Source organism: Eretmochelys imbricata, chromosome 5 (assembly GCF_965152235.1).
Source record: "Eretmochelys imbricata isolate rEreImb1 chromosome 5, rEreImb1.hap1, whole genome shotgun sequence".
Classification (NCBI taxonomy): domain Eukaryota; kingdom Metazoa; phylum Chordata; order Testudines; family Cheloniidae; genus Eretmochelys; species Eretmochelys imbricata.
Window position 1 is genome coordinate 83,685,006 of NC_135576.1, and position 14,370 is coordinate 83,699,375.

Sequence of the window (14,370 nt, forward strand, 5' to 3'; positions counted from 1 at the left end):
GGGGCTGTGACCCAGAGCGCTCGTTTGCCTCCCTGGCTTTTTGGTACGCTTGCCTGAGCTCCTTGATTTATGTACGACACAGCTTTGTGTCCCTGGAGTAGCCTCTTTCCGGCATGGCCCTGGAGACTTTAGCATACGTATTTGCGTTCCTTTTTTTGGAACATAGTTCTTCCATAACAGATTCATCTCCCCAACATGCAATGAGATCCAGTACCTCCCGTTCGGACCATGCTGGAGCTCGTCTGCGAATCCGGGACTGCGTGATTGCCTGTGATGGTGGACTCTGCATGGTCACCTGTGATGGTGTACTGTGCTGATAGTCACTTGTGCTGATAGTGACCAAACAGGAAATTCAAAAGTTCCTGGGGCTTTTACTGCCTACCTGGTTAGTGCATCAGAGTTCAGTGTGTTGTCCAGAGCGATCACAAGGGAGCATTCTGGGATAGCTCCCAGAGGCCAATATCGTCGAATTGCGTCCACAGTACCTGTAACCCGGAACTGTGATCTCGATTTTAGTGCTACTCCACTTGCCGAGGTGGAGTACAGAAATCGGAGTAAAGAGCCCTTTAAATCGAAAAAAACTGGTTTGGTCATGTGGACGGAACCAGTTTTATTTTGAGGTAACTCGGATAATTCCGAAATAACCGCGTACTGTAGACCAGGCCTAACAAATTTATTTGAGCATAAGCTTTCGTGTGCTCAAATAAATTTGTGAGTCTCTAAGGTGCCACAAGTACTCCTTTTCTTTTTGCGGATACAGACTAACATGGCTGCTACTCTGAAACCTTTGTATTCTCTGTTGTAATTGAAATCAATATATTTGAAAATGTAGAAAAACATTCAAAAATATTTATAATAAATTTAAATTGGCATTCTGTTGTTAGCACTGTGATTAAAACCATGATTAATTGCTACTATTTTTATCTTGTCATTAATTGTGATTATTTTTAATCGCTTGACAGCCCTAATTAAAATTAAGAGTTCATAATAAATATGGTTTAAAAAAGAAAACTTTCAGATTAGAATATTTAAAAGATAAAATGTTTCTTTCATTATAGTGACAGTTGAAAATGGCAGATCTGTTTCGGATTTATAATTTACAGCCCACACAGAGCATTTTTCAATTTAACATTGCTTAGTCATGGAGACTTTGCTGGTGTATACTGTCTGTGGTTTGCAGTTATTTTCTGATAAGGCACATCTGGAGACAAATGTTTTTGCCAGACGTAAACATACCAAGCACAAGGAGGAATTACATAAAACTATTATTAAAGCATTTTAAAATCAGCAGATGCTTTTGTCTCATTCCATTCTAATGTGAGAGTTAAAAAACACCAACTAGGGATGTGGGTGTGGGAAGAGAGAGACTGCTCTGTATAGGCTTCTCATGTTTGTCCCTTTTAAGAATCCCACTTAACTGATAAAGGAATGCAGAAAACACAGGAAATGAAGTTGAGCATAGATCAATAACATAAAAAAAATAGTCAAGGAACTTAAATCATTGTATGGGCATTGAACATTCCATAGAGGAGTGTGAGTGTAGGTCATCATGTATCATAACTGCGCCTGTCCAAAATTTTATTTGTAAAACTGTCCTGTTCTTTTGTAATTCCCAGTGTACTCCGATCACTTGAAGTCATCAGTTGAGAGCATAACATTGAGAACAGGCTGGGTTTATGCACATGTGACTCAAAGACCGCCTCTCCAGGATTGTCACACTCTGCGTTCCCCTCCAACTCTTGTTATGAGGCTTTGGCTTCACTGCCAAAAAAAAAAAAAAAAAAAAAGTGTTTTTACAGCAGAATAATTAACATGCATTAGCTGTCCCACTGTAACAATCCTAGTGGAGACAAGGCAGTGTAATTTTACCAGAGTAGCTAGGTGAAGTGAACCACAGGAAAGAATATAGGATTATGAAGTACTTTTGCCTGGATCCACAAAGGGACTTGGGCACATTGAAAGACACTGGAATCCTTAAAGCTTGTGTTAGGTGCTCCCGATACAATGTGTGGGGGGAGAGAGGTGCTTGAGAATGGGAGCCATAACAGCCAGCACACTAGCCAATGGGAGATGTCAGTGAGGGGTGTTCCCAAGCCCCACCTCTTCACAGAGTTCAGTGCCCAGCATCTGAGCTGCAGGGAGGCACCTATCTCTGCTTGAGCTGGGAACCCCTCTGGTGAAGTTAGTGGCTGAGCTGTTTCTTGCGAGAAGTAGGTTTAGTGAAAGCAGCTCTATAACTGTATGTCTTATAAATCTACCCCCTCCCTGTTGCTGAAAGAATGTTTTAAAACAAAAAAAGTCAAAACCCTGCAACAGTAGTCATAATTTTCCCAAAAACCATAAAAATAAAAATAAAAAACCCTCTGTATGCTGTCCCTACTGCTCTTCAGGAGCAGCCAACTAACCGTTTCCAGTGCTGTGCTGTGATATTGTATACTGGTGCGTAAACAAAAAGTTGAACAAAAAGATATTAATTTCAACACCATTTGGAATATTGGGGTGGGGAGGAAGAGAGTTCAGTGCGCTGGTTTGACCTAGAGTAAATGGTGGATTCTCTGTAAATCTTTAAATCAAGATTTGAGGACTTCAGTAACTAAGCCAGAGGTTATGGGTTTATTTCAGAAGTGGGCAGGTTTGTGGCCTGCAATGTGCGGGAGGTCAGACTAGATGATCATGATGGTCCCTTCTGGCCTTAGTCTGAGTGTGCGCTAATGGTAAAATGATAGAACTGGCTGGGGAAAATACCAGATTTTCAAGCCCCCAGTTCTAAGAGACTTTTACAAATAGCAAATAATGTGTAGTTATAAAACACTCTGATTTGAATTCTTTTGCTGTCTTTCAATGCCTTGGTGGGTGGTTAGATCATCATTCAAAAGGTGGTGTTGGGGCTGGGAAGCACAAGGCATCAGAGATGGGTCTAACCTGTGAAAATAGAATTTAAATGAATGTAATATTTTCTCGAAAGTAAATCTTATGCCATGTTTTGCTCAAGAATGTCAACAGAGTTTCACTACTGAGTAATCTGATATGACAAAGGCGGTTTGCAGAAAGTATTTGAATTTTATTTTTTATGTGTGGATAGAACTGTAACACACTTTTTAATGCTGTCACTATGTCAAGCACAATACCTTCAATTTGTTGTGCTGAATAGATCTTATAGTCAATAAGGGCTAATTCCTGATCCCCTTGAAGTCAATGGGAATTTTGCCACAGGCTTCAGTGGGACCAAGTTTTGGCCCCAAGTGAGTTTAAATACCCAATATTTTTATTCTGTTCAAGAAGAGAAAGATCAACTCAATCTCAACTGGTTTAAAATTTCAATGGTTTATTTTTCACTTAGGTGAAATGGAGATACCAGATTCCAATGATCCTGTGAGTCAAGTGGATGGACATGACAGGCAAATTCCAACACCTAAAGGTAAAAATAAGAATGATTTCAATTCTTTTCTTCTTTTGAGTAAAAGTGTACTTTAAAATGTACTATGCAAAGGAGTCATTTTTGTTATGTACTTCCTTTGTTTACCCAGGCATCAATATGTTGTGAGAAAGATAGGGCATGTCTACACAAACACTTACTGCCTGACAAGCCAGGGTTTAAATCTACAGTACTCCAGCATTCTGCACGCTAACTGTCCATGTGGACCCTACTGATGTGCACTAAAAGTTCCATAGTGTGTATTGACATACTGCTGTACCACAAGGCTTGCCCATGTTGTGTCCCAAATGTGACTTAATATTGGTATGGAAAATACTCACCCTCATCAGTGGTCTCATCTACATTCCAGGAGTCTCAGGATTAATTTTTGTTTAAACTTTCCTTCAGAAATGTGTTGGGTAATTTGATGACTGAACCCCAAAAAAACAAAAAATAGTAGTTTCTGTTACATACTCAATAAAACCATATCATTCTGTTACTCCATAGGGAGCATTAAAAGTGACATACCTATGAGATGCTACATTCCAGTTTGGATACAATCTCAGGAAATGCATGTTTGCATTACTTATCTGTATTTTGACATGACTGTTTTTGGTAATGTCTTTCTGCCAGCTCCCTTACCACACACAATACTAAAGCAAGGTCACAGTGGGGAAAGGAAAACAGTGACAAAGCCCCAGAACTGCCACTATATAAAGGATGCTATAAACAAGCAAAATACTATTAATTGACGAGAATAATGGTCATGATGTAGTATCATTAAACATCGTACTGCTGATAATATTACAGAGCAGGGATTTGAGGAGGAGATGGGAACAGAATCATATGGCCCTTTTGAAATTATTGCATCCTGGGGAGTAACAAGCATATTTTTCAGCAAACCTGCTATTTATCTTTTCTTTTTTCTCTTGTTGGTGGAGAGTCTTATTTCATATTTAGTGTTGAGTTTATGTATCTTCATTGGTTTAACAGTTTTCTTTGTGTGCAATAACTCCGTCTCTCTCTCCTTCTTGCTGTGGCAAGGTTTTCTTTCCCAATGGCTGGATTTTCTTGGTCATAGTTAATGTACATAGCTCTTAGTTAGAGTTAGTGTATATAGTAGTTGTCCCTGTCATCAAGGGACTGTTTGCTCCAAGGGCTGGACATGCCCTGTTCCCCAGGCTTCAAGCCATGTGCCTCTTGCTGCAAGCCGATGCCGTACACTAGCTGTCTAAAGTGGCTGGGGAGTCTCACGTTAGAGAGAAGGGCCAGATCTACAGGGACTTCAAACCCCATACCAGAAAGGACAGGGAAATTCAAATGAAAGCCGTTCTTATGGAGATGGCCCTCAGACCAGCCTTAGAACTAAGCCTCTCCGAATCAGCACCGAGCACTCCTCCAGTACAGTGTTCTTCCCAGCACCATTCTCCATTCCCTGTGCTGAATAGAGGCAAGCAGGAAGGAGCTGGCATAGTGAGACTTGCATCGGTCCACTTGTCCTCCCCCGAGCCACTGATGGCTCCACAGACTCCGCCTAGAGTACCTTCCACAGAATCCCATGAGCAGCCATGTAGCCAGATGGTTCCTGGCCCTCTTGACACCGGAGGCTTTTCAGGTTGCGAAGGATCTGCTGTCCCTCCTGGTCCCGCTGACTCCTAAGGACCCCTGCCGGCGAGGGCAACCAGGGTCAGAAGGGAAGAAGTCCATCAAGCTCTGTCCCAGTATGAGGCACCGTCCTGAGGCAAGCCCTCCATGGTATCAATGCATGGTCACTGTCCTGACACTGGTCCCCAGTCCCTCAGCACTGCCCAATGGTGGAAGCGAGTACTGCATCACCATGGTCTCCAAGGAAAGAATCCTCTTAGGAGTTGGAAGGAGTGAAGGATTCCCCTTCAAAGACCTGTCGATACCCAGCCTCCAGATTTCGGTACCGGCCCTCCCGCTGGCAGCTAGCCACCAGGCCACTGGCCAATGTACTGGAACCTCTGGGGGTTTCCACAGATACCAGGATCCCCTTCCCACCACTCGATTTGATGGTGTCAGAAAGGTGGGCCACTACCTCATCCACCCGGCACCGGATTCCAGCATCGATCCCAGTGCCGATGTTCAGCAGGTGGTTGCAATGGATGTATTCAAAGCAGAGGAAGAGGAGGGAGCCCCTCCTCCAGCACAGGCCGCCTCCTCCTCCTCCCCGGATGAGGCAGTTGCAGGCCCTAGTACCCTACTCCCTCAAGACGACTTCAGGGCCCACCAGGACCTCCTGAAAACGTTCATGGCGAACTTGGGTCTGGAGGTGGAAGAGCTTAAGGAGTTGGTGTACAGCCTGATGGACAATCTGGCTGCCGCTCCTCCCTCCAGCATGGCCTTACCCATAAATGAGGTAGTGTTGGGGCCCGTTAAGACACTGTGGCAGACCCCTTCTTCTCTGTCCCCCACCTCAAAGAAGGCAGAAAACAAATACTATGTCCCAGCAAGCGGGTTTGACGTCCTTTATTCGCACTTTCCCCTGGGATCCCTGGTAGTGTCGGTGGTGAATGAGCAGGAAAGACGGGGCAGTTGAGTGCTACCCCCAAAAATAAAGAAGCTAAGAGACTGGACTTCTTTGGACAGAAGGTTTATTCAATGGGCAGTTTCCAATGTAGTGGAAAATTAACCACTCGTCGTTTTAGGAGTCAGAATCGCCTGAGGCTTTTTATTTTATGCAAGCATATATGCAAGGATATATATATGCAGCATAGCCCCACGCAGGGTGGCAAGCTGCTCTATTTTCCATACACTTCAACAGACTTATATAGGGTTTTCAGTAGCATTCTCGAACAATACACTTCTGCATGGATACTTTTCCACAGACCCTTCCAATAATGCCTTATAAGGACAAGATCATACATATTGCAGCAATAAGCAACTTTTCCAGTTTAAGCAAGCTTTGAGGGTAAATCATAGGCCAAGTGCAGTTAACAGTAGGCCATAACAATATTGCGGTTAGGGGAATTTTAAGCGGAACTGGCTGGATAGTCGGGCTTTCAGAAACTCTTTTGCTGCCATATTTTCTCTTGGCCACCCACTAAGATGACCTTTACTCATCTTTCCTTAGCACATACTATTATCCTGCAATAGGGAGTTCTTAAAAAAATTGGAAAGGTCTTATTAGATTATTTTTCTTCCACACCAACTATGTATCTCCAACCAGTAGGCTCTACTGGGGAGGTACAGTTTTAATCTGTGGGACTCGCTGTCCAAATGTAAAGACTCCCTCCCACAGGAATCAAGGCAGGAATTTATGGCCATCTTGGAGGAGGACAAGACTGTGGCCAGAACTTCCCTTTAGGCAGTTCTGTATGTGGCCAACTCAGCAGACAGGACTATGGCTTCAGCTGTCACCATGAGGCACTGTTCGTGGCTTCAATTGTCTGGCCTTCCTCATGGGGTTTAGAAGACTGTCCAAGACCTCCCCTTTGAAGGCTCCTCCCTGTTTTCTGAGCAGACAGACTTGAAGCTCCACAACTGCAAGGACTCAAGAATTACACTTTGTTAATTAGGCTTTTATAAGCCACCAGCCTCCAGGAAGCTCTTTAGGCACCAGCAACCTTCCAGGTTCACGCACCTTCCAAGCAGGAGCCCTACAGAAGTAAGGAGAAGGATTATAAACGACAACAACCCCTCCCTTCTACCTCTGCCTCCCAGTCAGGCTCTCACAGATACTTTGGTGGGGCCAGCAGGCCTTTTGAAGGTATGCCCAAGGGCATTATACCAGTCTCAGCTCCAGATGCACCTCCTCTTTTGTTTTTGGACACCTGTCACCCTTCAGCCCAGCATGGTCCTATATAACATCAGACAGTTGGATATTGAGTACGGTAACAGCTGGTTATATCCTTCAGTTTTCATCCACCCCTCACAAGCAGCTTCTCATCTAGGAGGTGCAAGCCCTCCAATGCATGGAGCTGGTGGAGGAGGTTCCTCAAGCCCTGATCCCAAAGACCATGGGGGGACTACTGCCTATCCTGGACCTGCGTGGCCTCAACAAATATCTCGAGAAACTGAGGTTCTCCATGGACTCTCTGGCCTCCATCATTGCCTCCCTGGATCCAGGAGACTGATACTCCACCCTTGACTTAAAGGATGCCTATTTCCACATCTCTATATTCTGCAGCCACAGAAGATTCTTCAGGTTCATAGTGGGGTAACACCACTACCAATACACTACTCTTCCCTTCTGTCTGTCAGCAGCCCCATGGGTTTTGACTAAGTGTATGGTGGTGATGGCAGCCTTCCTCAGGCTTCGAAGCATGCAAGTCTATCCATACCTTGATGACAGGTTGATCATAGGTCGGTCATTGGCTCAGCTGCGGCACAGTATCAGCACAGTACAGGTCACCTTCCAGGCACTGGGTCTATTGATAAACGAGCAGAAGTCAACCCTGGTCCCGGTTCAGAGAATAGAGTTCATCGAGGCATTGCTCGATTCAGCCCAGGCCATGGCCTCCCTACCGGCTGCCCGTTTCCAAGTTATGTTGGACCAGATTTCCAAAGTCATGATCCACCCACTAACGACAGCTGGGGTCTGCCTCAAGCTGTTGGGTGACATGGCGGGTGACATGGCATGCACCTACATGGTGTAGCACACAAGGCTGTACCTCAGACACCTTTGGATATGGCTGGTGTCGGTCTACTCTCCTAGCAGACACCTTCTGGACTCGATACTCATGATTTCACCTCTGGTCCTTGCTTCACTGACCTGGTGGAGAGACCCAGGATCTGTAATGAAAGGGTGCATTTTGCTGCCCCTCATCCATCAGTAACCTTGGTCTCAGATGTGTCAGATCTGGGGTGTCAGACCTTGGCAGTGTCAGGAACCAGGGCCTCTAGTCCCAGGAAGAACTCTCCCTGCATCTAAATGTCTACGGTACGCTTGGCTTGCCAGGTACTCCTTCCCCAGATCTCAGGCAAAGTGGTGCAGGTCTTAACAGACAATACGGCATCAATGTTTTACACATTAGTGGTCACCAACCTGTAGATTGCGATAGATTGGTCGATCCTGGAGCCTCTGCCAGTTGATGGCAATCTCTGGCTGCTAAAAGTCCAGTGGTGCAATGGGGCTGCCGCTCAGGCAGGCTCCCTGCCTGCCCTGGCCTCAGGCCTCTCCTGGAAGCGGCCAGCATGCCTCAGCGGCCCTGGGGTGGGCGTGGGGGGCAGTGGTCTCCGCATACTGCTCCTGCCTGCAAGCACCACTGCTGCATCTCCCATTGCCTGGGAATGGGGAACTGCAGCCAATGGGAGCTGCAGGGGCTGTGCTTGCAGAGAGAGAAAATGCACAGAGCCATGTGCCTGCCCCTGGGGCCATAGGAGCACGCTGGCCCCTTCCAGGAGTGGTGTATGGGGCTGGGACAGGCAGGGAGCCTCCTGGGGGCTGTGGGAAGTGCCTGAGGGAAGTGCCGCCCAGTGGGAGCCCAGTCCTGAGCCCCCTCCCAAAGCCAGCACCCCATACCCCTCCTGCACCTCAGCACTCTGCCCCAATCTGGAGCCCCCTCCTGCACCCAAACTCCATCTCAGAGCTTGCTCCCCTCATCCCCTCCTGCATCCCAACTCCGTGCCCCAGGATCAGTCCAGAGGCGCCTCCCACACTCTGAACCCCTCGGTCCCAGCCCAGAGCCCACACCTCCAGCCCCAACCCAGTGAAAGTGGGGAGGGGGGGCTTCGGGGAAGTGGCGGGGACTCAGGAAAGGGGCAGGGTAGATCCTGGGTTGCACTTAAATTCAAAAAGTGATCTTGTGTGTAAAAAGGTTGGAGACCACTGTTTTACATCAACAAGCAGGGAGGGACTCAATCTTCAGCCCTGTGCCAAGAGGCCCACAGGCTGTGGGACTTCGGGCGTGAAATACTCTATTCATCTCGAGGCATCACATCTCCCAGGAGTCTGAAATATGATGGTGGATAGCCTCAGCAGATCCTTTTCCTCTCCCCACAAATGGTCTCTTCACCCAGTGCTAGTCAGTGTCATCTTCAAGAAGTGGGGGTCCCCCCAGGTGGACCTGTTTGCCACCAGACACAGCAGGAAATGCCATCAGTTCAGTTCACTGCACAGGCACAGCATGGGCTCCCTCTCCGATGCCTTCCTGCTCTTGTGGGCAGATTGCCTACTGTATGTCTTCCCACCTGTTCCCTTGGTTCACAAGGTCTTCCTAAAAATCAAACGGGACAAGGCGAAGGTTATCCTGATAACTCCTGCGCGGTCACGCCAGCATTGGTTCGTGTAACAGGGCGTAGCAGGGGTGCCCTCCCCCGCTTTGCTCCTGCTTCTACTCTGTTCCAAAAACCACTCAGAGACATTCTGGCTCAGCGATCACTTGTGCAGTTTATTTACAGCATGTAATCTCGCCACCTTCTCACCATCTACAGCTTCGGGGTTTCAGCCTTAAGGAATTCTCAATCTCTGCAGTCAGGAAGGAAGAGCTACCCCTCTTCTTCCACTCTCTGGCTTCCCCCTTTCTGTCTGCTGGCTCAGGGATTCCTGCCCAGCACCTTGTCACAGTTCGGTATTTTTCTGAACCTCTCAGTGGCAGTTCCACTCATGCTCCCACCCTGCCTCAACTTGATTTCACAAGACCATGGACGGTTGCTTGGCCTGAACCTCACCTCCCTGCACCTGATGGCATGGTTGCTGAACCCTGAAGAGTAGGCCTGCTTGGAACAGGTTCAACAGGTCTTGCTGGGTAGTAGAAAGCCTTCCACCAAGACTACTTACTTGGCCAAGTGGAGACATTTTATTTGTTGAATAGAATAGAATCTCTGAATAGAATCTCTCTCCATTCCAGTCCTCTCTGCAATCTATCTTGGATGATCTGCTCCACCCAAAGCATCAATGTCTGGCTCTCTCATCTATTAAAGTTCACTTGGCAGCCATTTCAGCCTTCCACCCTCCAGTTCATGGCAGATGAGTATTCTCCCATGAGATGACAGGTTTCTCAAGGGGCTGGAAAGACTCTACCCTCAGGTTCGTGAGCTGATCCCCTCATGGGACTTAAACCTGGTCCTGTTGAGGCTCACTGGGTCTCCCTTCAAGCCATTAGCGTCATGCCCCATACTGCTTCTCTCTTGGAAGGTCACCTTCCTGATGGCCATCACTTTGGCCAAAGGGTCTCTGAGATCAAAGTGCTGATGTCAGAATTCCCTTATATGGTGTTCTTCAAGGAACCCATCTGGCCTTCCTACCAAGGGTGGTGTCACAGTTCCACAACAACTAGGACCTTTTTCTTCCTGTCTTCCCAAATCCTCACAAGACGGCAGAGGAACATCATATTTTGTACACTGGATGTTAGGTGGGCCCTCACCTTCTATATTGAGAGTACCAAGCTCTTCCACAAGTCCACACAACTCGCTGTAGCAGTAACAGAAAGGATGAACGGGCTACCTGTGTCATCCCAAAGAATCTCATCCCGGATAACCTCCTGTATCCGAGCTTGCTATGGGCAGGCAAAGGTTCCACTTCTGGCCATCATGACTGCACTTTCCATGAGAGCCCAGGCTTCATCAGCAGCGTTCTTCACACAGGTACTAATCCACGATATCTGTAGAGCCGCCACATGGTCGTTGGTTCATACCTTTGCATCCTGCTACGCCATCACCCAACAGGCCCGTGACGATGCCAGTTTCAGGAGACCAGTGTTGCAGTCAGCATATCCATGAGCTGACGTCTGGAGTTATTGCTTGTGAGTCACTGAGCATGAAATGGACATGAGCAAGCACTTGAAAAAGGAAAAAATGGTTCCTAACCTTTCATAACTGTTGTTTTTTCGAGATGTGTTGCTCATATCCATTCCACGACCCACCCTCCTACCTCTCTGTTGGAGTTACTGGCAAAAAGTAACTGAGTGTGTATGGGGCCGGTGGCACCCCTTATACCGGCGCATACGCGTGTGACTCCAGAGCGTGCTAGAGCTGCCTTACTGATACCACTGAAGGAAAAATTTCCAGCAACTGTGCATGCGGCACGCACACATCTATCATGGAATGGACATGAGCAACGCATCTGGAAGAACAAACGTTATGAAAGGTTATTAACTGTTTTATGTTTTAGTTTGTTGGCAACTCTGAAAAATTGGAAAATAGAATTAATTTCAGGTCAAACTGAAAACAAATTTTGGGGAAATATTTAGCAAACAGAAAGGTTGGAAAAAAAATAGAAGAATGACCACCAAGATTTAAAAAAACAGAAGCCTAAAGTTTGGCTCCAAATTAATACTTAGACACGGGTTCTTCTGAAAATTCCACCATAAGGGAGTCATTTGTCCAAGACCCAGTGAAATTCTTTGGAATTTGAAGCATGTAACTCTTTTAGATGCCTTTGAAATTTCTGGCCAACTTTCAAAACCTTATAGCACCCAGGAGTTTCTGGGAGTTCAGCACTTTTGAAAATTGAGCCATCTATGTGTGTGCCTGAACATCTAAATTCACAAATGCTCCCACAATTGTGTGCCTACATTTACATGAAGCAACTACCCTATGTGTGTATACAAATATGCTTTCATGGTGATCACACACACAAATGTAAGCTATGGCATTGCACATGCATTTTTTATCATTGACCTGGGTAGGGCCTCTTTCCAGAATGTTGTTTTGAGATCTTTACCTAAAAGGTCTTCCTTTGTGAGTGAGGTTTTGCATGTAGCAGTGATTTCACTTCTTGCTGCAGTCAGCTATGTGTTCCAAGATGGATATTATTTAAACCATATATATTTTCTTCATTGGGAAGCCCAAAAGTATGATCAGTCTAGTGGTAGTTGTAGCCTTTGTTTTTTAACCTGTTTAATAACTGTTCTTGAGAATTTGGTAACAGTTTGATAATATTCCCATAATCTGTGAAAGAAGTTTCCTTATTTCTACCGTCTTTCCAACAGTCACAAGAATCACTGCTCCATCTTAATCTGTTTACTGTGAGATTCTGTTTGCTGTAATTTATATTATTTTCATTCCATTTTAAAAGATGAGGAACAGGCAATCTAACAGAGGCAATTCAATATATAAAAGAGTTCTGACTATATTGCAGTGTCAGTTGTTTCTGTAACTTAGTGTATATGTGGGATGCCAGGGCTATCATAATTTGATATGTAGACTAAAATTTGCTAACCTCTAAACTCTTGACAGAACAGTTTTTTGAATTTGTCCAGGCAAGATGGAATAGTAGAATTGATTGTAAGACATTTTATAAACCATAACAAGTGAGAAGTTTAATTTAAAACTACTGTGCCTATGGCAAATGCAGAAATATCCAGCAGATAGATTTTTCTGTCTGAATCTTTGGCATTCAGACAGCAGATCCAAAGCCTATTGAAGGCAATGGGAATTTTTCCTTTGATTTCAATGGGCTTTGGATCAAAGTCAGAGTAAAGCAAAGTTTCCATAACAATAACTTATATATAATGGAGCAAATTAGTGTGCAATATAATAGGACTTTTAAAAATAATAGTTTTCTACTTGAATATCTGTATCCCAAAGCAAATGTAGTTGTTGGAACATAACACATATTTATAACTGCAGTAATACTATTTGAACATAGTGAACCTTTGCCATTTTTGTAGGGGCTTTTCTTTCCTTGTTTCTTGACATATGCCACTGCTATAGCAGATTACGAAATCGGTTTAAGTTTACAAAGTCTCCAGTTGGCTGGCACGGTATTTGAAGTATTGCTCACAAGACACAATTTAAATACGTAAACATAAATTCAAGTTCTGTTACATTGCATTTCACTTTTTCATACATTTATGGGAAACAGAATATTTTTAAGGAGAGAGCACCAAATTTTTTAGGAATCATGAGATGCACAATTAATGAAAGAAATCAGTTTCTTACCCCAAATCATTGCATCTAAGTGGAATCCACACAATATTTGTGGCATACCATGCACCATAAAAAGTAACTGTTCATTATCACCACAGAAATTAAATAAAGAAAACATTCTTAACAATATAGTTGGTTAAATTTTCCACTTTGTTTGGAAGATTTGCAATTATAGGTTATCTGAAAAGAACTTCAAATAACAGGGCAGCGTAACAAATGGCTGGCTGCAATGTCATACAGTTACTTCAGATTTAGTAAATTCTGTAAACAGCAGGCTTCTGTATCATTTCTCAGAAGAAATGAAACTACCAAATAAAGAATGTGTGCTTCAGGGTACTGATACAGAAATGGGGTGGGTGTAGTACATTGTGCTTATGTTTTTAACTTTTTCTGTAGGATATTGGTAGGAAACATTGGTGACAGCGTAGTTCAGTAGGTCAAAATATTTATTACTTGATTTGTCATAACAAAGTAACTTAAAATATTATTGAACATGTTTGTAAAAATGGCAGGAGAAAAAAATGAATTTGAGTCAAAGACAGAGTTAGTGAAAGTGGATTTCATTTCATTGACTTCAGGGAAATAGCATCTGGTCACAGCAGATCTGAATTTGGCCATAGAATACTGGTGTTTCTTTCTCTGATAGCAGTTTTGTTCCTGTCACTTTTTGTATCTGGTTCTTAAGTTCAGATCACACATTCTGGATCACTTAAAAGATGTGGTGCAAATTCATTCTTAGAGTAACTGGTTTCACTGAAATTGCACAGAAATGAATTTGAGCCAATTTGTCTAGTAATCCTTTGTGGTTGAGGTTTTGATCTGTAATAATTACCTCTCGTGCATCCTATCTCGCTGAATTAAATACCATTCTATAGTTGAATAAATTTTAATTTACAAGGGAATGTCTGTGACTAGGCTGGTTTAGCCAAATTCACTCCAAGTCAAGATTTTTAAATAGCTGACAGTAAAAAGTATTGAAGCAGGTGGTGCCCAGCCTATGAGCTGGAGGCCAATTTGTGGCTCTCAAGGGTGATCATATTAAGAAGAAAAAGTTTTTAGTTATGAATTGAAAGAGTGCTTCCTGACTACACCCTTTGGTTTTCAAACAAAAGTGCTTAAAG

At 44.4% G+C, this 14,370-nt stretch overlaps 1 protein-coding gene across 1 annotated transcript in view; it reads left to right on the forward strand.

Annotated features, from left to right (window-relative positions):
• The first annotated feature begins 3,345 nt into the window (after positions 1 to 3,345).
• The window catches only part of ROR2 (receptor tyrosine kinase like orphan receptor 2), a 61,371-nt gene continuing 50,346 nt past the window's right edge, over positions 3,346 to 14,370 (forward strand). Inside the window, exon 1 of the mRNA XM_077816368.1 lies at positions 3,346 to 3,418. Coding sequence (XP_077672494.1) covers positions 3,346 to 3,418 — 73 coding nt within the window. The remainder of the gene's footprint in view (positions 3,419 to 14,370) is intronic.